The 25,467-nt window shown below is 42.0% G+C and overlaps 1 protein-coding gene across 2 annotated transcripts in view; it reads right to left on the reverse strand.

Moving 5' to 3' along the window:
• Positions 1-25,467, reverse strand: part of Rgl1 (ral guanine nucleotide dissociation stimulator like 1) — a 145,761-nt gene that overhangs the window by 90,858 nt on the left and 29,436 nt on the right. Inside the window, exons 1-2 of one of the 2 annotated variants that reach the window (XM_026392846.2) lie at positions 18,721-18,875; positions 17,644-17,754 (exon numbers count right to left, since the gene is read on the reverse strand). In XM_026392846.2, coding sequence (XP_026248631.2) covers positions 17,644-17,754; positions 18,721-18,747 — 138 coding nt within the window. In that variant the 5' untranslated portion in view covers positions 18,748-18,875. Of the gene's footprint in view, positions 1-17,643; positions 17,755-18,720; positions 18,876-25,467 lie in introns of those variants that run through there. The other variant, XM_026392845.2, reaches the window with a different exon arrangement.

Raw genomic sequence — 25,467 nt, forward strand, 5'->3', positions numbered from 1 at the left:
TATGTGTAAATGATACGCAAATGCACGCCTCTAACTCCAAATCTCTTCTCATCAGGGAACCCTTCAGCCCAGTACTTCCAAAATTCAAATAATCATACCATTATCCTTCCACCAGCACCACGAAGTTGTTCTTCCAGAATCCAGGTTTCTGTTAATGATACCATTATTCTCTTAGTTCAACTGCACCAAAAATGTTAGAATTATCCCTGACTCCTCCCACTCACTATATAAGCAGTTACCAATATCTGCTGGTGCTTTCTTCTAGATGTTTACTCTGCTGAGAGAAGGAAATAAAACAGTATAAACCTTCTATAATAGGAAAGAGGCTTCAAGAAAGGTGGGACAAATATTTCAAATATGACATGAAAGAAAGCACCTAAAGAAATCAAGGTGGTGATGATGGTTTGGACACCATTTGCCTCTAAAGGTTCATACGCTGGGATCCTGGTCCTCAATGTAGCAATTTTGTAAGAGGGGACCTTCAAGGTGTAGACCTAGGGAGGCCCTCAGGTCAACTGGGAGCATGCCCTTAGAAGTGAATGTGGCATCCAGTCCCTGTCTGACTTGCTGTGATGACTCCCTCTTGCATGTGCTCCTACCACTGCCACGGACCAGGTTGGGGGAGGGGAAGTGCCTTGCCAGAGCCCATACCATTCTGCCTCCAAAACTGTGGGCTAAATAAAATGCTTTTCTTTATTAAGGTAGCCTGCCTCATGTATTTCATTATTGTAATGAAACTGACTACCAAAGTGCTGAGAGACAGAAAGGTCCCATTATTCAGGTAGAGTAGTCCACATTTAAAACCCAGTAACATAAAAGCTAATAGTCATAGCGAACTAAGTCTTGTGGGAAATGTGGAGGTCAAATAAAATGACTTTTTTCAGCTATTCTAGGAGCAAGAATAAGTAAGGGTGTGACCCACTTATTATCAGCTGGGTAATGTCAACTGATAACAGAGAAGCAGAACTACCTCACCCACTTTTAGCTCCATCCTCCCTATCAAGGAAAATGATCTTTGAACTGAAAGAGTAGGACCATCACAGAGGTCCCAGAAGTGACAGGAGAAAAGCACTGAGTCCATTAAGTGATTCTGTGTCTCCACAGACAACTGGAAAGGGCATGGAAAGAAGCAGCAGTATGATCATAATACTGATGAATGGAACCTTCACAAGGCACAGAATCAAAGACGCATCTAAGGGTGGTGACAAGAAAATGAACCAATTTTTGGACAAGAATTAAGGTAGACTGGAAATGAGAGACTGGTCTTCCTGCCAACAACTGTTGCTCAAATCCTTGCTTTGGTTTGTAAGCAATGGTAACTAGGAGCTGACAGGAAATTATCGGAAGAAACAAAGTCACATCAAACTGACCTTCCATCCTTTCCTGACCCTACATGGGTAACATGAAATGCTACAGACATGATGTTCAGAGACCAAGAAACCAGCCCACCAACTCCTCCTGAGATCGCTGTAGACACAATAGATAGAGTTCTCTATGCTGTATAACTACAAGGTGGGCTAGATCTGAATCCAAATCAGTCAGTCAAGGAATGTGGAGAGGTGAAGCAAAGTTAACCAGTGGGTCTTGCTGGGAATGGGGAATATCTCTAGCAATGTAACACAGACGCTTACTAACCTAAATTAAAAGTTATGGCTGATACATTGATTTACTGAATCAGAATTTTAGATTATGAAAAATATTGGGAAAGTTAGATAAGACTAACAAAATTTTAAGTTTAATAAAAATAAATATTTTCCATATTTAGAGTTTTAAAAATCAACACTCAAAATAAACATAATGATTTATAATTTATATTTTTTAAGAAAGATCCCAGAATCTTTGCTGAATATAAAGCCTGAATGCAGTACATTTACAAAGAGACCTATTTTAAGTTCCATGTAGAACACAGCTAATATTAGATAAAACTGTATAAAATTACCAATATTTGACGGCGTCAAATTTACAAAAATGGTGATTTCACACAGTTCAACCTAACAGAAGATAACACATGGTGTCACAAAAGAAGTACAAAGTGTCCTGGAGTGCTGAGCAGGACCATTTACTACCTCTTGGGAAAACAGAGGATTCAGGGACCAAGTAGCCTGAGAGCCGGAATTAGAGTGAAGGGTAGTATTTAACAGAGGGAGGTTGGGAGGAAGGAGGACATTTTAGACATTGGCAGAAGAGAAAGAAAAAAACCCTAAGACAGGAAAGTGGCCCATTTAGCTGAAGTGGGGTGTATGCACAGGCAACACACAGGAAATCACACAGAAAGGAACACTGGAACTTGACTTTGGGGGCCCTTGATTCACTGTGATAAATGCTCTGAAATCCTGAACAACATTTGGGACATAACTCGTGCTCAAATTTGAGTGAATAAGTGACTGAACAAATGAACTAGGTGTGATAAGCAGGGACCCAAGAGGCAGACATAAACATGGCTCCTGACTGCCAATCCTGCCTGTCACTGGACTCAGTACTTTTCATCGACAAAGGACCTTGAGGATCATTTAGTCTAACTCTCTTGAAAATTCTGGGTGGCTACCAAGAGGACTGGAAATACTCAAGCAAAGTAGAGGAAGAAGCTGCCTGGCCCTGGGTCAGTGCCTGGGATAATCTAATTCACCAGGGCAAAATCCCCAAAGAAAGTTTCCATCAATAACTCCTAAATGCTGTGCTTCAGGATTCTTTCCTGAAAACGAATGCCATCTAAGTCTACCAAGTTTCAGAAGTAAGTGTGTGGTGGCTTTGGTGGGCAACTGTTTTTTAAAAAATCAAGCACGTCTAAGATATAATTTTTAAAAATCTGGCTCCAGGAGAGAAAGCTGAAGCATTAGTCACATGGTTTACATTCTTACTCCTGCCTGCCAGAACTTTTTTTTTCAAATTAAGAAAGGAAAAATGGGTCAGCCCAAAAGAATTTTTACAACTGTCAGAATAAATACGAGGCCATGTAACTCCATAAACTTCAATCTTTGGAGCCTTTTTTTTCCCCCGTCTTCTCTGTGGCTTTAAGAGGCCTTTATTTAGAACCCCACGAAATGCGGAGCCCTGGTGACTGCCCCTACATCTGTGTACTGTAAAGGACATGTTTTCTGTCAGGCAGGAAGAAGATGTGTTCTTGGATTAGAAAACAGCTTCTTCTGACTTCAACAAGTCACTGTGGTGAGGAGGGGCAAAGGGTCACAAGAAACCCTATTCAATCCAGTTTGACTCCAAGGTCACTAAGAAACCACCCTGCTTCTTAGAAAGTATCTCTGCCCCTGAATCATTGTGAAGAAGTCTTCAAGAAGCAAGCAATAACACAAAGGTCACTCCTGGACTCCAGGGGCACTTGAGGGCGGAGCACACAGGTCCAGCCTTCAGTAGCACTGCAGGCTTCCTTCATTCACCCCTCACCCTGGAAGTCTCCTGAGGGGCTACTGCTAATGAGGACCAATGTCCAGGTTTACTTTCATGCAGGGTCTGGTTTAGATGAGGAGTTCCAGAGGAGCTTCCACCAACCAGACCTGAAATCCACATGATGTTCCTGGTACCAACCTGCCCTCCTATAGAGCAGACCAGGCCTCCTGGTAATACTTCAGGTTACACCAGACCACCCAGAACACTGACTTTTACACTTTTTACCATGATTCATTATTTTTAAAAAATACATTTTACATGGTACTCGGTCCACACGTGTGTGTGTTCAAAACAAAAATAATGCCACTCTGACATTTTCTATTCCATTCTGATTTTAAAATGTTGATTTTTTAAAATATTTTTTTCAGTTTTCAATGGACCTTTAATTTATTTATATGCAGTGCTGAGAATCAAACCCAGTGCCTCACACATGCTATACAAGTGCTCTACCACTGAGCCACAACCCCAGCTATAAAGTACTAATTTTTAACCCACTAAATTAACTTTAGAACCCACTGATAAATGACAACTTACTATTGAAAAGTAAGATTCAAGAGCAACACTGTCCAAGAAAAGCAATATGCCAGCCATGGGTAATTTTAAATGCGTTAGTTCCCACATTAAAGACAGCAAAGACAAACAGGTACAGTTAATTCTAATAATATATTTAATTTAACCTATTATATTCATATAACCTATTATATATCATCATGTAAACATGTTGATCACTCTAAAAAATTACTGAGATATTTTATATTCTTTTCTTAGTACTGAGTCTTTAAAATCTGAAGTGGCTTTTACGTGGACAGACATTTCACTTTAGATGAGCCACATTCCAAGTGTGAGTGTGTGTGGCCAGTAACCACCGCACCGAGCAAGCAGCCCTAGAGCATTCTGGCCCCACATCCCCAGAGCAGCTGGGCCCACCATGCTGTCTGGAAGCAGAAGGAAGGGGCGCCATCCACTCCTGCACATTCAGTCACAAGGCCTCCTCTCACATGCAGCCCCACAAGCCTGATAAGGAATGGGAAATTTCAAGGTAAAAGAACAGAAATGAGGCTTATAAACCAATAATAGGCATTATCACCTTGAAACTCCTCATACACAAAGTCCAAATGCATTTTTTTGTCTGTGACATCAGAAACATTACAAATATCACACAATTCAAACTAGAAAGTAACTTTTACAGAATTTGTTCTGAAAAATATTATCTGCTGATTACAAAAACTGAATAGACAGCATGCCTGCAACTATGTTAAAATGAGTCCTGTGAACAGAACTTGGAAGATAAAAAGCAAAAGTGAAAGGAGTTATATTCCCATGGAAGGATTGTGAATTTTTCCTTTCACACACACAAGAGTGCAAGGTTGTTGGAGCCCTCTTTTAAGAACAGCATTGCTTAAAACATTCTTCCTCCTTTTCCAAGGTACACGATGGGACACCTGTACGGAGAAGACAGTAAGGACTCAGGCAAGAAGGACCAGAGGCAGTGGAGAGCTTGGTGTTGACAGAGCCAATTACAGCTGGGATAGTCTGAAGGAAAGCACTGACAACCTGCGACTTAGGCTTTAAGTTTTGCCTAAGGTAGAACTAAGAACTTAAGGTCACAGAATAGAATAAGTGTGAAAGGGAAGACAGCAAAGGAAGCTGAGTCTTATTAATGAAAATTGAGAAGCAATACAGACAACAGTATATAATTCATGTTACTCATTTTTCAGTCTTTTTTTTTTCTTTTTTTGGCCAGCGAGTCCTGAGAAGCACACCACGGGAATCATATGACAAGCCTACGACTTATGTCTCAGAATAGGAGGCTTCGTTGTGATGTGCACAGAGGAGGTCAGATGTCACAAAAATGTGTTCAGACAAAGCAAAGCCAGACTGACTTGATATTGGGTTATGCCAACTTGAAATAAATTATAGGCCTCAGATAAAAGACACCTGGAAACACCAAGTAAGATAGTTCTGGAAATCAGAGCAGAAATCAGGTTTCTAGAGGTCTGTTCTTGACCATGACTCAACCTACATGTCCCCAAGAAGTTTACAGATAAGTTCTCAATTCCATCTGCCCATCTACAAAGGTCGCCATCATTGCTAGGTCATTTCTCCTAAGATCATGAAGTGTGTAGGTCAAGTAATGATGACAAAGAGGAAGCAAACCAGTACTTTCCTTTTTTGTGGAGTCACTAGTTGAAGTATATGACATGAGTTAAATTCTATTTATTTACTCAGTGTTTTTTTTTTCAAAAATTGAGATTTACAATATTACCAATGACAATTTAAAAAACCGTCATTTAAGATACATGTTCTAGATACATGTAAGGCACGTGTAATAGAGATAAGGCCAAACAATTTACAAGATGCTTACAGAGTAGTGACAATGTCCCTGACAATGTCCCAGGTTTTAGGAATGTGGAAATAAATTAAATATGGCTTCGTCCTTAAAGCACGAAAATGAACAGGGCCAAGAGCAATATTTTGAAGATAGTTAATAAGGTGATAAGTGATGTAACAGAGCTCCTGGGGAAGGTGCAAGGAAACCCAGCTGGACCAGAAGAGAGGTGAGGGAAGTAGGAAAGTGGGGACGACACTTGAGCTCAGACTCAAGGTCAGCGGGAGCTGGCCAGCCGCCTGCAAACATAAAACACAACGGCATCAAGCAGGACGCAGGAGGAGAGCGCTGCTCCTGCAGCCAACTTCACTCGGGATAAGGAAATCCACAACCCCACCCTCAACTAAGAATGGGACCCGGTCTTTACATGGACGCATAACCACACAGGGAACTGGAGGGCCACAGAAGGGAGCCTTTTAAATCTTCTGCCTCTGAGAAGAGCGGTGTCAACCCTGCTGCCTCGACTCAGCACACAGGTGAGGGCTGAGGCTGAAACCAGAGCTGCTGCCATCAGCTCTTCTCAGCCCGCTCATCTGAAGTTTTACGAGCCTTTGCTCTTGAGCAGACACTCGTTTGTGGACTATCTAGATCAACACTGGATAAAGTCGTTTTTGTACAGAATATCATAATCCTCCAACTCTAAGTGAAGAATATTCATGAAGAAACGTGAGTCAACTTCAGCTCCCTGAGAAACACTTTTGTGGAGCAAAACAATCACAGGTCCCTCCAGGAGCCTTAGCAGCATGTTGTCTGAAAGCTGGACCTGGGGCTGAGCCATCAGTGTCATGACGCTGCACAAAGACAAGTGTCACGCATGCATCCCAAGGCAGAGAATATAAAAAGAGTCCTTTCTTTAGCACCACACACAGAGCCAGCAGATGAGAGAGAATTCAGTGTTCATAACATTTAATGTGAGCAAATCACTTGTTAAGCACTTTTGTATAAGAGCTTTAATTTCCAGTTTCAGCTGTGAGTACAAGGGTTAGTTAGCTCCATAGTCAGCTGGGAACAGGCACGAATTAACAGGGAATAGATGCTGGATCCAAGTATCTTGAGTAAATAGGAAAGGACGATAAGATGCTAAGGGGAGTCCCCATATGAATAGAAGAAAGGTCAGATTTGTGGCCAAGTAGCTCAAAGACCCTGGAGACTATTTTTAATCCAGAAGAAGGACAGGAAGGAACAAGAACAAAAAAAGGAACTTACAAGGGAGAGATGGAAAGCAAGAAGGAAGCATCTGTATCAAGCAAATGGAAAGAGCGAGAAAAATAGATCTATAGAACTGTGTTCCTAACAGGGAGGCCAGGAACACCACAGGAAAAGACTGGAAGAAGAAACACAGAAAGCAACAGCAGGACTACTCAAAGGAAGCATTTTCGATTTCTACATCTTATGAGGGTCAGTGCAGATCAGTTGGTGACATTCGTGCCTCTGGCATTAGGTCATGAGTTCAAGTTCTACATTGGGATTGAGTCTCAAATTAAGAGTTGATTTTCCAGTAGATCTACAAGATTGGAAGTGCTTTCCATTCATTGGTGCATTAATTTTACCACTCTCTCTGCAACAAATTAAAAGTACCAGAAAGAAAATGAGAATTAAGTAGAAAATAGAAAGTTTTCATATGCAAGATATGGACTCAAATTATCTTTAGAATTCTGTGACAATGCAATGTTTTTCCCCATGATCAGTCTATTGAGAGAGGCCCAGCTGTCCTCATTCTCAATGCACCTGGATACCAGTGGAAAACACCTGGGGACAGAAGAAACATTACTCCTTGTCAAGCATGGAAATAGCATTAGATAAGTAGCATGTGGGAAGAGAAGAATATAGAATATTCCCTCTGGAATGAGGGAAAAGGAAGTCTATGGAACAGAACCACATGCTCATGAGGCCTTTAGGTGATGAGGAAAGAAAGAGAGAGAGAGAGAGAGAGAGAGAGAGAGAGAGAGAGAGAGAGAGAAAGAAAGAGAGAGAGAGAGAGAGAAGCCTTTACGATGAATAACAATAATAAGAAAATCCTTGTTTGTCTAACAACTTGTATATTAAAAAATACTTTCATATATATTAATTAATGCGATCCTTACAAAACACACAGGCAGAGGGAAAAGCATGTATTATCCTCATTTCACAAATAAGGAAATGTACAACTTCAAAATCATCTGAAAGTCACACCCTCAGGAGCAATTCAGCTCATTCCTGGTTTGGGGCTCCAGTGCTATATTGGCTAATGAACAGGTGTAAAAGCAAGAAATTTTATCTTTATTTTATCTCAAGCAGTGTAATCTAGGACTTGAAATTTATGATGCACACACAGTTTGCTAACATCCTAAAGTATCCCCAATGCTAGCATAATGCTTACTAAGCAGGTAGTAGAAAAAATGTTTCCTACCATCTCAGTTTTCCATCAGAAATAGCAATATTTGCTATAGATAGAATATGATCTGCTGTTAAATAGTTAAGTTTTTTTAGGTATACAAATAAAAAAAAAAGAAAAGAAAAAGAACACTAACAAATTAACTCTGGAAAGCCTGAAGAAATTTGAAATGCAAAATATTGGAGCCCCAATTCACAATAGCTAGATTATGGAACCAACCTAGGTGTCCCTCAATAAATGAATGGATAAAGAAAATGTGGCATATATATTCAATGTAATATTACTCAGCTTTAAAGAAAAGTGAAACTATGGCATTTGCCAGTAAATGGTTGGTTGCAAAGGGAAATAAGCCAATCCCACAAAACCAAAGGCCAAATGTTTTCTCTAATATACAGATGCTAACTCACAAAAAGACTGGGGTTGGGGGAGACACTAGGGAAGAATAGCGTTACCTTAGATTAGGTAGAGGGAAGTGATGGGAGGGGAAGGGAGGGCATATGGGGATAGGAAAGATAATAGAATGAAACAGATATCATTACTATATGTATGTATGTGACTACAAGACCAATATGATTCTGCAACATGTACATTCAGAAAAATGAGAAATTATATCCCATCTATGTATGATATATCAAAGTGTATAAATGCATTCTACTGTCATGTATAACTAATTAAAACAAATTTAAAAAAATTAAATCCCTAAAAAAAGCAAAAACAAAAAAAAACCCAAAAAATAAAAAAAAAAAAGCTGCTGTGAAATCTTAAAAAAAAAATTGGAGCCCAAGAAATAATTCCATCTTTCACTATGTAGCCAGCCAGATAGAGAAAATACAACAATAAGTTGTATTTAGCAATAAACATGGTAAGTTTGCTAGTCTATATTTACTTCTAATAAACAAAGACTACTGACCCTGTCACAGTTGGTCCTTCCTCTTAGAAGTGCACAATGGGAGAACACTGCCAGGAACATATCTGTAAGCCTTGCTAATACAGTTTCTTAGTCAAGCAAACTGGAGTTCATCTGACCCCAAGGCTCAGGGCTCTACAAAGAAAGTCTCAGGGTTCTCCAGAGTTCCATGGCAGGGTTCAAAATGGAGCCTGACAGCGGGGTGCAAACCTCAGCCCCACCACTCAGTGAGTGAGTCTCACCAGGGCCTTGGCACCATGATAAGCACCTACGCAGGTAGCTGAGCTGGGCTTGAGAGCAGTTCCACCAGGAAGGCACCCGTATCCCCATTCCACAGGTGAGGAACTCCAGCTTAGGGAGGGTAAATAACCCCATAGCTTGAGCCTCTGTAGCTCACACGTGGCAGAGGCAAACTCTGAATTCATACTGTCTGGCTCCAAAGACAGGTTCTTGGCCTGTGCACTAGGTCACTTCCTACATCCAGCTCCTGCTGGAAATACCTCGAAAAGGAAGAGCAGCTGGGAAGTGCCAGCTCCTGTGCAGTCCCCAGCAGAGAGAAAGAAGCACGCACTGACTGTCCAGCCAGCCTTGATGGCTCTGGGTCCTGTGAATAGTTGGCCATTTGTTTACTGCATTGTGTCAACCTTCAGACAGAAGTGGCAAATCTTTTCCTGGTGCTTCACAAACTAACCAAATGCTTCCGTTTTCCTGAGGTTGCAATTTAGGAGTATCAGTTCGCTCAATAAACAATTTCAAGTGTTTCAATTTTAACAAGAAAAGGGCATGATTAAAAAAACATTTTATTTTTGGCCAAGGTCCAATCCAGTTTCAGTTATTTTTACCTATGTCCACTAAATGTTCTTTTGTGAGATAAAAATGGTCACGATTTTACCTCTATCAACAGTGACAGAAGTTATAGGCACAAGGATGGTACATAACTAGGAAGAGTTACTGGCACGAGGGTGCAGAGACAGTGGTTGATATGACTGACCAAAGCCATCCTCTTTTAGTAGAAAAGGCATGGCCAGGACCTTCAGATGATCTTTGGAAAGATGAAACTGGAAAGACTCAGACTTGGCTTCACTTCTACAAAAAATGAAAATGAGTATTTAAATCAAGAGGAAACAAGGAAAAAGAAAAAAAAAGTTGAATTAATCAATACTTTTCAGAAAAGAGCAGACAACTTGTGGGATTAGCTGTGTTGAAAGGAATTCAGGTGAATGGGCCACAGATGGCACAGGCAGCTAAACACCAGAACACACAGGGTGGTGAGTGTGAATCACCTAGAGCCAACCATGATGTACCAAGCCACTCCCAGCCAGCACCACTGGAGAAGGCGGCTTTGAGGAAACAGCTGGGCAGAGCCAAATTGGGAAGCACAGCACAGCCACACCAGCAAGAAGGTCAGGCACTTTCACTGTGCAAAGAGAAAGGGCCAGTGGTAAGTGCACAGCTCCTCTCCGTGCACAAAACTGAGTCTCCTCCAAGGTGAAGCCTCCTGTTTACTGTTGTAAGCTTGCTCTACCTTTATTCTTTCTTCCTCTGTTTTATTATTTTTTAAACTAAGGACAGTTCTCAGAGTAAAGTCAATCAGGCAATGACAATAATGAGGTAATTGAAGAAAACCAAGTACATGACAAAATCCAGCTCTGATCAATATACAGAAGAGGCCATGGAGTGACATTAAAAAGATGCACCAAGACCTAAAAACCAAAATGTGAAAAGACGTGTGTACACGCACATTTAAGAGAGAAAAATGCTGAAATGCGGCAGCATTTAACTAAGAAAGCATTAGATCTTACTAAAATTGTCCCTTTATACAAGACACAGAACTACTTCAAAGTGAGCATTCAGGAACAGTGTTGCCAGCAGCCAGGATGGTGTTAGAGAGGGTTTAAAGGTATTGAGAAGGGGAAGAGAAAAAGACTAGGACGTCTAATTTCTTGTGTCCCTAAGAATAACACAAGTATGGTTTAAATGTCATTCTCTAAAACACAAGTCTGTAATCATTGTTCTGTGGGTTCCATGTTTATTCTCTCTCCAAGGCCTACAGCTTCAATTTGTTGAGTTTGTAGGGAAACACAAGACTAGCAAAGGCCAAGAAGCACCAGCTCTGCAAAGTTCCCTAAAACCTCAGAAGGCAAGCAGTGCTTTCCGCCTGTTCCTGGTGAGATTTTGCCTCCAGAAAGGACAGTTGGGCACGCCCAGATCTGGCTTTTCTGCAGGGCCTTCTCATGGGAAAGAAAGCATTTGTTAATGTCTTCCACAGGGAAACCTGACGGGAAGCCCAGTATATCTGACCTAAAGAGAAGAGGGCACTGACCTCAGAAAGCTAGACAGCTCCTGCAGACCTCCTTGTGGAAACCCAGATCCTGAGACCCAGGCCCCCCGAAGCCCCCCTTCTCACCCACCACCTCCCTCCCGCACCTGCACTCCACCCCACCCCCAAGGCTCTTCATTCAGTTTCCCGCGGGTCTTGGCCTTTTCTTCACCTCATTACCTCTATAACCTCCTCCCAGGTCTCCAGCCTGGGTCCCTTCCAATGCGTCCACCTTTTAGCTGTCAGCTGCCACTCTAAGATGTAAACCTGGCTGTGCCGCTCTGCTTAAAACCCTCCACGGCTGCCCTAGTTTTCAGGACCAGGTGAAGTCCACAGCTAGCCGTCCCATAGCTGAGAACCACCGGCTCTCAGCAAGGGGCTCAGGCCTTTCTTTCTGGCCCCTTTCCTGTCACTTTCCCCCCAGGTCCACTTCCCTCTTCCCTGGGCCAAGCCTCACACAGGAGTCTCACTCAGAGGTTGGAATGCCTCCCCAGCACCTCACATACTCTCTTTTAACTCCTAACTCACTGGTCACCTGTACATTGAAGGACCCTCTCTCCCATGCCACCATCCTGGACCATCCACCCCTTTCTCCCATCGGATTCCAAAGCCCCCTTGCTTGGCTCTCTGAGCCGGGATCACACTTACAAACTACAGCAACTAGTTTAACCTTCTGTCTCCCCCATCACCTGCAAGTTCCTTCAGAGCAGGGAGTGCTTTACCTTACTTTATCTCCCCAGTCTTTAACTTTATCACAGCACCTAGTACACTAGGTTCTTGATGAATAAACAAGTGCCATCAAAGGAGGGGTCAGCAGGCGAAATGCAGCTGACAGAATCACAAGATGTGCAACAGTAGTGAGGGGGTTCCCATTGGATGTTTACCACAAATGACCCAGAAACTGCCAGAAACTCCAGAGAACTCCAGATCAACTCTGTGGAGCTAGCCACACCCATGGCAACCCAGACACAGAACTGGCTGAGTCTCTCCCAGGGAACAAAGCAGTTCCATTATCTTCTCCCATTAGCAATACTTTTCTTGCTTTGTTTATGGAAATCAATGCTTTCCTGCAAAAAGTGATGTCCTGGTAGAAATTCGAATGTTTTAGCTATTTAGAGTATTTTTGCATATTTTAACATAAAATATGTAAGATAGTCACTATAAGATTCTGATCATGTAGAAAGGGGAAGTTTACAGGGATATATTTGACATGGACAAAAGGAACTGAACTAAGTGGGAGAGGGCGGTGATAAATTCCAACTAAGTGCTAAAACAGAAAAGCACAATATCTTACTGCTCTCCTTGTCTGTCTTAATTTATAACTCCACGGGCTTTTTGTTTATGATTTCATAGAAATAAGAATGAAATATGTTCACAATATTAATTTAAAAGAATGCATACTTTTAAGTATAAAGGGTGAATGTGCCTTGAATGTCAATGCTGTTGCTGTTGGCGAGGGGTAGACATGTATTGGAAACTCCATGCAGTACCCCCTGGACTGGTGAACTGAAGTCGATATTCTTAATTACATGCCTCATATTTCTGACATAGATCCCAACAGACTTTGAAAGCAGTAAAGAACATCGATCCAATAACAATATCACAGGCAATTCAAATTTACTGTCTTGATAGGAATAGGCCACCATATTATTGGATTAATTCTTTTAGAAACATGTTTCCAAGATCAAAATGAAAAATACCAGTTGGCTCATTTACTAATGGTTACTAAATTTTGAAATTTACTTTCTAAAGCCTAAATTAAACATTCCAACAGACATGAACAACGTAACCCGAGGGCCTGTTCTCCAGGATGAAAACGAGGAGGACCAACTGTAAACCAGAGGCTCCTCCAGGGCTTAGCTCCTTAGGATTCTCAAATCCCACTCCTGCACTTCCAACCACATGCAACTGTAATGTTGCCAAACACTTTTTAACTCATGCACTGCCTTTATTTCTTTAGCATTCAGTAATAAGACAAGTACAATTGGATCTCCTGGCTTTAAAAAGCACTGAGGAAGTTTTGTTAAAATAATCGCTACCTTTGTTTGCGCCCGCTTTGTTCCAGGAAGGATGTTAAGACAGCTATAATCATTGCCTGACTGATTTTTTCTCACTCACGTGCCCCTCTCCTTCTCTTTATGAGCTAACATGTTCATGCTGATTTTGTTTTAAATGAGAAGCTGCCGCATGTTCATATTTATCATGACTATACTAGTTGTCCAAAGAAGGATGATGCTAGGTCCATTCATTCAACAAGCATTTGCTGAGTTTCTGCCAATAGAATGGCTATGGTTGTGAGCTTTCCAGTCTAGTCGGGGATACAAACACACAGAAAAATACAACAGAGTGAGGTAGCCTAACAGGAGATACAGGAAGGACAGCCCACACAGACCTGGAGGATCCGAGAGGGTTCCCAGAAGCGAAGTTACCTGAGAATTCAAGGAACTGTACACCATATTAAGGCAACATGCCTAGTAACGCCACCCAAATACCAAGTAGAGCGGATCCAAATCACATATCCCCTCAAGTCAATTTCTCAGCCCAGATGCTACAGAGGGTTACACTGCACTCCCAGACCCCAGGCTGGCTACGATTCACCCAAACGTGAGGTGCTACGTGAGATTTCCAGTTCCTTTTATTTCTGTATTCTGCGTTCTTCTTTCCTATTTTACTATCTTTACCAACCTCCTAGCTATCAAGCATTTCAGCTCAGCCCAACATTTATCAAGAGTCTGTGTGGGAAACAGTGTGATAAACATGGATGCAAGGAAGGAGGCACCGGGCCCCACAACGACCTCATGACCACAGAAGCTCAGAACTGAGGAAAGGCACGTGACTATCCACTGACCCCTCCACTCCCCACAAACCTTGCCAAGTTGACCTTGCACTCTCAATCCTGCTTGTGAAACAATACTCCCATGTTGAACTATCTTGGGTTTGACACATTTTTCTGGACTCTAGAGTTTGCCTATGCTAAGACACCAAAGCCCCTTCCCTGGATTCTTTTCTTCTGTCCCTTTGAGTATTCTCCCTATAATGGGCCATTTCCTGCTTCCAGAGACTACGGATATTTTCTTAACTCATTTCAACATATCAGAGTCAATGTACAACCACAATGCTAGGACCAAGGACAAACAACAAGTCTGACCATTTGCCCTTCTAGAACTCACAGCATACTCCACAGGCTCAGGGAATGTTTGGATAAAAACATGTTTTAAATGTCCCTTCCAACCCTGAGATGGTCTGGCTAGATGTCATAGCTGGAGCCATTCTTCTAGAAGAGTTATCGGTGGGTAAAATTATCTCAGCCTAAGATGCGAAATAATGGAAAAACGATTCAGTGTTTCAATAATACTTATCATTTTCCCAAATTGGCAACACAACCCCAGTGTGATGGACAAGCCTGCACTGCATGAACAAACAGGGCCTGCACCCCATTAGTTGGTATGTTTTACAACCAAAGATACACTGTCTTACTTCAAAAGATCAATAAACACAACATTTAAGAAACAAATTTTAAAAGAATGATCTAAACATTTTGGACTATATGAGACTCTACATCTGACAATGGTTAATAATTTTGCTGTAATTTTCAGAACTGAACCTTGACCATGTTTAGAGGTCTTAGATTTGGAAAATACAAAATCACGCTCCACCTTTTAGGCTTTTGAGCAGTATCACAGACACACACGGAGGCAGTGCCTACACGCACGTTCTCATCAATGTCTTCAGGGCACTGTGCTTCACACATCCAAAATGGAGAACTTATCAACACAGCACACCTTCACAATACCTCTTTCAGTTTGCAGCTCAAGTTATCATTCAAAGCATAAAGAGGAACAGAAAGCCCTATCTCTCAAGCCTGCCCCAGGTGCATCCTCAGGGAAAAGCCCACAGTGAGCCTCCTTGCTCTTGAGCCAGTTCTTCTACTAACAAGGAAACAGCCTTAAGGTTCCAGGTAGCTCTTGACAGCAAACAACTAACCATCTGGATTCAAATCCAGCCTCTACCCCTTCCTGGCTATGTGACCCTGGCAAGCAATTTAACTCTCTAGGCATTAGTTTTCTTATGTGTAAACAAAACAGGTAATCATAATACCACTTCCTCATTTTCCTTTGAAAATAGGATTATTTTCATATTTCAATGATTTCCTCACCTAACCTCAATCTTTAGTTATTGCTACAACTAGGTACTTTGAAGAATTCTAAGGTTATTGGTATGTAGGAAAACAAACATGGTGAAGCCACTCTGTCCTAAAAAGAAAGATTTTGTAATTGCTATGGCTCAATTAGTTGAGTCACATTTAATTAAGTCTGGAATTTTCAAGGACCAAAACAGAGCTTCCCCATAGAACACCTAAAGAAGAAAACAAGTGTTACTGGGGTGGGAAGTTCTAAGAACAGGCTCTTGAGTAGGGTGGTAGCAGTAAGTCACACTTTGTTGAAACAGGGGGAAGGGGGAAGGGTCCTCCTTCAACCAGAACCAGTCTTTTCCCATTATCCTCCTCCTCAGTGTTTCAGGTCTACTGCTAAGTCTAGGGTCAGCCACCTCGGGACTCCAGACATTTGAGAGCACCAAGAGAGCAGGGAGAAGAGAGCAGTGGAGTCCAGAACAGAAGAGTCAGAAGTGTGCACACCTAGAAGAATGACATTCTGGGGCAGGGGGGAACTACAGAATGGACCTCTCCATTTTCCTGTGACATCCATTGCTATTATATTTGACCAAAAACTAAAGCTGTTGCCCAATCAACATCAGTCCCATTAGAAAGAGGGGGACAAGCCAATACCAGAAAATGTAATGGCCCTTTGGAAAGCAACTGGTTCAGATCTTGTGAATCATTCTGAAATAGCCAGACAGGCCTAACCACCTCAACACCACATTAAAATAAAATACAAATACACAACCACCAAAAACAAAGTAATGACTTGTCAGAATTCTAGTTCTGCTTTTCCTATCAGGTCAGCTGGTGATGCACATAATTAGCTCTAAGATCATCTTGTGAGTAAGGTGCCTACTTGGTAGTAAAGACCTCTAATTTCCACTGGAAAGGTTCCTATCTTTCCAAACCACAACTGCGATGTCTCTAAGTGCACTGCCCTAGTGTGTGGTGTCTCAGCCAAGTACAGTAGCAGGAAAGCCTGGGCTGAAGCAGCCACGGGAGGCCAGAGCAACATGCCCAGCAGAGGAGGCGAGGCTGCTGGCCCTCCTGCCTGCCACTCCAGGACTTACAAGCCACATGCTGCCTCAAGGCCCTGGGCAGTGGTGCTTTCTGCTTTCTACCTTTCTACCTTTCTGCTCTCAACATGCTGAATTTTCTGGAACTCAAAGTCAGTAAAGATGAGATGCAAGTGTATAATATTCATTACTCCAAAGTCCATCCCCTGAGTGTGACCGGAACCAAGACAGGGGCAGGACATCCCTACTTAGCCTCCATTCTTTCCTCTCCCAAGGTTTCTGGTGTCACCTCTCCCCAGTTTCCTGAAGACGACTTCTAGCTCCAGATCCAGAATTCCTCCAATCATGGGTTCATGTTTGCCCAAGTACCAGTCCTGTTCCAGGGCTCTCCATTTCCCACAGTCCCTTGATTAGGGACTAGCTGAAAGAACCACTAGGCTAAGAACTGACATGACCCTATCCCATACTTAGAATCTCAGTGGAAAGGAGTCTTATCTACAGAAGCAGTGTTTTCCAAAGCCCCCGCCCCTCCTCTTTCCTTCTTCTACAGAAGTCCTGGGCACACCCATGCATTTGCCTCTTCCCAGGCTACAGAAAAGAGTTTACAATATAAAACCTGCCACCCCTCAAAGGGAGTGGACTTGGAATGGTCTGTCCCCTGAGCATTCTGGGTATTGTGGGAGTAGAGGTTGTCAGCATCAATAGGTGGAGGGCAGAGAGAGACAGAAGGGTGCTGTGTGGGCCAGGTTGCTTATGGCTCCTGTCTAACAGTGTTGCCTTCTGGACCTGTCACTCTGTGTGTCATTTTCTAATTCAATCTATTTGCCAAATACATCAAGATGTTTCTAAGAGGTTCTGAATTACTGACCAACCCAGGGGAGATGCTTTGGAAAACATCAAGTACAAAAACAGGCCTGTAAAGCTAGTGCAAACACTTGGTCATTAGCAGTTTCCTTTTTAAGTCCAAAAGAGGACTAGGGGGGCGGGGGAAAGCTACCTCTGCTAAATAATAATGATATTCACAGAACAACAGACACCGAAATTCCAAAGTTCACAATCTCTCCAGCTTTACTCACCCCTAGCCATCTTGCTCCTTTATTGGCAGCCTGTTGAATCTGGACTCTTTTGAGGGTGACATGGTAAACAGCGCCTTCCTCTACCTCTTCACCCCAGTCCTGAATCGAGCTCTGCCAGGGATGGGATAAAGAGAAAGAAAGAGTATTTTTTTTCCTCTCTGCTAACCACAATCTATCCCAGCTGCTGTGCTGCTTACACCAGCACTCAAGGCACAAGATGGGATGTTCAAAATAAATACTACAATCAGAGCACTGCAAGACACGCTGCGATACAGGGAATGCTGAGGTTTCCTTGGCTCCTTGCCCTTTCCTGTGGTATCAGGATCCCCCGACATTTCCATTTAGTTATTTTTCCTAAACTCGCTTACATATCTTAAATAGTTTTTTAAAAGTCTTTTTTTCCCCTCTTCATAGAGAAACTGTGGTTTAGTCCCAATTAACGTTTCCCCCTTAAGTAAAAAGAAAAATAACTCATTTGTAGAAAAAGTTTGTACTTTCATAAGCGGCTCAATCATCTGGGCAAACTCAGACACAAACAAGTGTTGAAAATGCCAAGAGTCCTCACCCCCGTTGGAAGTGAAATGCTCTGCGCGTCTTTTTCTTCTCTTATTGTTTTGGAACCCACAAAGTGAGCGGGGGTGGAAAGTTTTTATTTCCATAAAATAATCTGGCAAGCGCAGAAAGAGCCACACATCATCATGCAGCTTGAGCTAAAAATCTATGCAGCGACCCCCTGATTTCCATGTCGCCAGCTAAACCTTAGATTTGGGTGAAAGAGCTGCTTGGGACGCAGGAGCGCTCCGCGGTCCGCCCAGAGCAGCAGTTTTCCTTCAAAGTTCTCTCCGGACACGCAACTGTCCCAGACACACCAAAGGCCACGGCCGGAAAGTAGGTACCGTTTAAAGGGAGAGGACGCGGGGGGAGGAATGCATACAAAGCAGAGCGAGAAAGCGGCAGCTCACAAGTAGGGGCTCGGATTGCTCCGTTCGCTGCGAGGGCGTCCAGAACACGCCCAGAGAAAGCGGCAGAAGATTCCCACCAGAGAAGCCTCGGGAGAAGGCAGGGAGCTCGCGTTACCATTTTAGCTTGCCAAAGCAATTTCATTCTCAGTTTTCTCTCCGGTACGCTGCATGATGCGTCCTGCTCCGAGGCCGCCGCGGCGCCAGCTGCCCGGTCCCGTCCCGAGCGGCCGCCGCGCACAGCACGCGCCTCGCTGTCCCCGCCGCCGCCGGTGCGCGCGACTCGGGCCACAAAGGGAGCGCAGCGAGCAGGCGAGCGAGCGAGCGAGCGAGGAGCAGACTCCTCCCCGCGCCGCTCCGTGATGTCAGGCTTTCCTGTTTGTGCCCGCGAGCGCACTCTCGCTTTCTTAAATCCCGAGGATCGAGCCGGCAGGAAACGGTCTCCCGCTCTGAGGATCGGGAAACGACCCTTTCAAGTGTATCAGGTTTTCCTGAGGGCCACCAGGTGCCAAAATAGAACCCTGTGTGCGACGGGGATGTAACCAAGAACCAAGGGAGGCCAGGGTCTGAAACATTTCTAGGATCTGCCTGCTTTTGAATTCAGAATAATTAAATCCGAGTTACTCCAAGGAAAGCAGCAGTTCCAGGAGCCAGGAAGTTTTTCATTAGGACAAAGGATCAGGTCAGAGGCTACTGCATACCTAAAAACTAGGCCTCGGAGCTATACCCTGTCCCACAGGCAAACTCCCAATAGGAAATCCCTTGGACTCCTTCCTACGGCCACTCTGATAAAGCTTAATTGTGGGTAACTGGCCGCTGTCACAAAGCAGGGAAGGGTTCTGCTGGGCCTGACAGTACAGAAAACAGGCCATCAGTGGTCCTGCGAGCAGCCCTAGTGGGTTGAGTTCTCTGTTGGTGCACTGTAGGGGCGCAGTGCTGTCACAACCGCAGGGAAGAGCCCTTCATCGTCCACTGCCATTGGGAGCTTTACATAAAGGAAAGATCTGTGTTGTGACAAAAGACGATTACGTGTTTTAATCCAATTTTCATAAATCAACAGGGATACCGAATAATAATGCAATCAAACTTGGCACCTGACAGAATTTCATGTCAATTACAAAAACCTTTAGGGATTCAAGTGTTTTATATTATCCACCCCTAAACGAATTTAATCACCTTTAAGTTAAAAAAAGAAAAGAAAAGGTCTCCTACTAGTTGCCATGCTCAGGCATGAGGCTGGACCTTGATCAATAATAAATACACATGGACTGAAAAGTTGGAGAACAAGTGTGTTGATGATCCCTAGACAGCAGAATAAATGACAGCAAGCCATGTCAAAGAAAACCAAAAGGATCTTTGGACACTTGAGAATATCCTCAAGTCACTCACTCAAGTTCATTTCACACAACCAGAACTTACAAAGCTCAATGACTACAGAGAGAAGAATGCTCTTTTTATCAAACTGTGGTTGTTTCTACTATAAAACACATAGGGCTAAATCCTTCTGTGATACCCAGGATAAAGTATCCCTAGGAGCCAGAGGAAAATCAGGTGCATGCCCTACCTCCCTGCTTGTTAAGCCATTCTCAGGCATATGAGCATACTTCACAGGTTCTAATAGTAATTCTGTTAACACAAATAATCAGACAGCCCATATTTATGCACTGGAAGACTTAATACGTTAAGTGACTATAGGAACCAAAGTTATCTACAGATTCAGTGCAATCTCTCTATAAAAAACTATTTTTTACAGAAATAGAAAAAGTAATCCAAACATTCATATGGACCCCAAATAACTAAAGCAAGCTTGAAAAAGAAGAACAAATCTGTGGGTATCCCACTTTCTGATTTCAAAACATACTACAAAGCTACAGTAATCAAAACAGCCAGGTACTGACAAAGACAGACATATAGACCAATGTAACAGAACAAGAGCCCAGAAATAAATCGAAGCATATATGACCAACTGATCTTCAACAAGGTAGCCAAAAACAGAGTCGGAGGAGGACAATCTTTCAACAAACAGTGTCTGGATTTCCACATTGAAGAAAAAAAAAACTGGACCCTTATTTTACACCCCCGCCCACACACACACACACACACACACACACACACACACACACTCAACTCAAAATGTATTAAAAACTTAAAACCTGAAACTGAAAAACACTTAGAAGAGAGGGGGAAGCTTTATGAGATTAGACTTGAAAAAAAATTTTTTTATATGACACCAAAAGCACACCCAACAAAAGCAAAACTAGAAAGAGGGACTACATCAAACTAAGAAACTACTGCACAGCAAAGGAAACAATCAACACAGTGAAAAAGCAACCTATGTAATGGGAGAAAATATTGACAAACCACATATTTAAGAAGGGGTATCTATAATAGATAAGGAATATCTACAGCTCAATAGCAAAATAATACTACTATTGGCCCATTTTAAAAATGGGCAAATATTTGACGTTGATTTTCAGAGCTTGGTTTATTTCCCTTAGCATGATGCTCTTCAGTTCCATCCTTTTACCAGCAAATGACACAGTTTATTCTTCTTTATGCCTAAGTAAAACTCCATTGTGTATATATGCCACATTTTCTTTATCCATTTGTTGGATAATGGATACCTACGCTGGTTCCATAATTTGGCTATAAACCAATTGTAATGCTATAAACATTGGAATGCATACACCATCATATTATTCTATTATCTGTTGTTTTTGATTACTACCAAGGAATAGAATAGCTGTGTCATATGGTAGCTCCATTTCTGTTCTTTTGTGGAATCTCCATACTGATTTCCATAGAGATTATACTATTTGCAGCCCCCACCAACAGTGTATACGTGTACCTGACTTTACATGTCACTCATAACTCAAGTGTACCTTTTCCCCACATCCTCACAAGCAATTTTTATTATAATAATTTTAAAAGATAATAATAGGAGGGAGACTAGCAGAGCAGAGAAAGAGGATCAGGGGGACAGAAGAGGGGATGGGAAAAATTATACTGGGGAACAAGTTTGATCAAATTATGCTATGTGCCTATGTATAGATATGGCATAATGAATGTTATGTATAATTATAATATTCTGATAAAAATTAAAATAAAATAAAATAATAAAAAGTGGGCAAAGAGGCCTGAGGGTGTAGCTCAGTGGCTGAGTACTTGCTAGCATATGCAAGGCCCTGGGTTCATGTCTCCATATGGGGAAAAAAGAGGACAAAGGAACTGAATAGACATTAAAAAAAAAAAAAAAACATGCAGAATGAGGGGTTGGGACTGGGGCTCAGCGGTGGCACACTTGCCTGGCATGTGTGAGGTACTGGGTTCAATTCTCAGCACCACGTATAAGTAAATAAAATATAGATCTATCAACAACTAAGAAAGATATTTTTAATAAAACATATAGAATGAAAATCCTTTATTGGCCATTTTATACGTGAAAACAAAGGACTGACTACACAACCAACTTCCCTCGGATGACTATGAAGTCTGTTATGAATATTAAATAACCAAAGAGCATGGAAAATGCATATGAATAAATACTAAAAATGTTTATGAAAGATATTTATGAAAAAAACATAAAAATGGCTAACAGGTAATGAGAAGATGCTCCACTTCACTAATCACCAAGGAAATGCAAGGAAACCACACTGAGATAGCAACCCACTCCTGTGATTAGGATGGTTATCATTTAAAACTAAAGACAACAAATGTTGACAAGGATGTGGAGAAAGGGGAACTCTGGTACACTATTTTTGGAAATGCAAATTGGTACAGCCAGTATGAAAAGTAGCATGGTGGTTCCTAAAATATATTAAAAAGAAAGATCCAGTAACACAAACTCTGGGTATTTGTCCAAAAGAATTTATATCAAAATCTCAAAGAGATACCAAGATATAGAATCAGCCAGGCATGGTGCTGCACGCTGGTAATACCAGCAACTCGGGAAGCTGGGGTGGGAGGATCACCAAGTTCAAAGCCAGCCTCAGCAACTTAGCAACACTGTGTCTCAAAATCAAAAATAAAAAGAGGGATGGGGATATGACTTAGTGTTAGACACCCCTTGTTTATATATATATATATATATATATATATATATATATATATATGGAGAGAGAGAGAGAGAGAGAGAGAGAGAGAGAGAACCAAGAAGTCTGTTGACAAATGGATAAAGAAAATGTGGTGTGTGTGTGTGTATAAAATGGAATAGCCCTAAAAATATAAATCCTTCAATTTGTGACTATATGGATGGACCTGGAAGATGTTAAGTGAAATAAGTCAAACACAGAAAGACAAATACCAATGCTGTCACTTACAAGTGGAATCTAAAACAGTCCAACTTATTGAAGTAGAAGACAGAATGTGAACCCCAAGATGGGGCTGAGGGTTGGTGGGCAAAGAATACAAAGTCTCAGTTACACAAGATGAGTAAGTGCAGACGATCTACTATATACCCAGTGCCTGTAGCTGCCAATACTGTATTATACACTTGAATGTTGCATAGAGGGATGGGTGTATTTTTAACACTGCAAACAACAACAATAATGATAGTAATAGGGGCAGGAGGAAACTGAGAGGTGATGGACATGTCTAGTGACATGTCCTGCATGGGGATATACCATGTTCCACATTTTCCATGTCACTCGTACCTCAATAAACCCATCTGAAAAAAAATCTTGTCTTGAATATATCAATGTAAGTCAGCAAGAAATAGGAAGACCTTGGCTTGGTCATCCTCCAAATCATTGCTACCCTACACATAACTCTACCCAGTCAAAAATTTAGAGGAAAATAGTCCTAAGAGGAAATAGTAATAACCCATAAAGAAAGGTAAGCAAGTGAATGGTCAGGATTCTCCTCTGTACCTTGAGACTGCTGAGTACAAACTGGCTCTTCCTGCCTGCAACTGCTATCTAGACAGAGTAATTTGAAAACCTTCTCACGCACTTGTAGCAGATTTTTTAATGACATTGATAATAATTATTCTGCAATATTTTATTCATAAACTATATCTTCATCTATCTATAGACCTCTTTAAAACTTCTGGAGGAGGACATAAGGAAATGGGTGTTATGTCTTAACTCCTTCCTCCAACAATACCAAAGTCTTGTCAAAATACAAGCTACTTAATCCTTTGAACAGCCCAATGAAATCTTCTCCCTGTTCTTCAGGTTTGCAGCCTGTATTGCTCATCAGTTAACTTCCCGTGCTCGGCTTCCCACTGTCATTTAGGCATCTTGTTATGGTTATTTTCGAGCTACAAAAACTGAGGTTGGGCTGGAGGTGAAGCTCAGTGATAGAGTGTGTGCTTTAGCATGTGCAATGTCCTGGGTTCAAGCACCAGCACCAAAAACAAAACAAAACAACCTGAGGTTGCCCTATCCATCCACTTTTTACTTGACCTTCCACCCTTGCTTTGCAAAGGGAAAGGAGCCAATCATGCTTGGTTAAAGATGAATGGTCCTTTGAACATTTCTTAAGTAGACAGTTGCTTCCATTTTTCTGAAAGACCAGACTGATTTTATTAATCTTCACACAGATAGTCTAAAACATGAATTAAAACTCTCAGTGATCATTAGGTTCTACTACTTAGACAAGCACATTACACCCAATTTTCAGCAGACCTACTAAAGAAGAGGTTGCCCTCAGGAATAGAAAATGAAGGCAGAGGAAATATAAACAAGCAGGTCAGAAGCTCAGGGCTCCTCTGGTCATGATGGCAAACATTTTTCAGCTAATAGTTTACCAACTATGGGCGCCCATTCTTTCTTGTTGGTGATGCTCTCTTGAGGGGGAAGTTGAGAGCTGGAATGCTATTTGGAACTTGGGCTAATGAGCATTATTACCTCACATAATTATAGATGTCTGTAAAAGAAGAAAGGACACACAGCCAGAAAATTGTTCATGTGGTCAAAAAGGTCAAAACCCAACAATCAGCTCAGACACAATGCCAGGCTGCTGCGATGTACAATAAAACAGAGCCAAGTGGAAGACCAGCAAGTGACCTGAGGCCAAGGTGGGCTGTGACCAAGATTCTGGAAGGCGCAGCCAGGCAATTAGCAAAGGCATCTATGTTTTCAAGGCTAAAGGAACCTCCCTTTTCCATAATAATGGTATTGAAATGGTATTGAAAACTCAGAGTGGTTCCAGCAGAGTGGTTAGGAGTGATGGTTCCTCAGTCAGAGGCACCCTGACTAGATCCATCACTTTCTGAAGGTCTTTAACACCTCTAAGCCCCCACAAAATAAGAATGCAAACACCATCCTCACTGTCTCAGAGTAAGTAGTTACTAGAGATGATCCACATCAAGCCTTTAGCACAGCATCAGCACCATGGCTAATGTTCAATGCTGTCTGTTGATATAATTGTTGTTATAAGTCAAGTCAAAGAATTGCAAAAGCTACAGGAGACGGACAATATTAAAAATCAGACCCGTATCTTTAATAGCTTAAAGTTTTCCAGTTTAGCCAGGTGTGATGGTTCACACCTATAATCCCAGCAACTCAGGAGGCTGAGGCAGGAAGATCACAAATTCAAGGCCAGCTACAACTTAGTGAGACCTGTCTCAAAAAAAAAAAAAAAAAAAAGGACTGGGAAGGTAACTCAGTGGTAAAGTGCCCCTGGGTTCAATCCCCAGTAGGCACCAACCAAGAAAAAAGAAAGCTTGGGTTTTTTTTTTTTTTTTCAGCTTAAGACTAGAATTTCATGATGCAGAGATCACAGCAGGGATCATAAACCCCACAAACTATTCAGTCAATGAGCAACATTTTCTGAATTACTACATGGCACAGAAAAATAGTGTGCTTGGTTTTCTTTTCCAGTTTACTCCACTTTCCATGTAGCTATCCGAGTGACCTTTGCA

The sequence above is a fragment of the Urocitellus parryii genome, chromosome 9 (genome assembly GCF_045843805.1).
Source record: "Urocitellus parryii isolate mUroPar1 chromosome 9, mUroPar1.hap1, whole genome shotgun sequence".
In the NCBI taxonomy this organism is placed as follows: domain Eukaryota; kingdom Metazoa; phylum Chordata; class Mammalia; order Rodentia; family Sciuridae; genus Urocitellus; species Urocitellus parryii.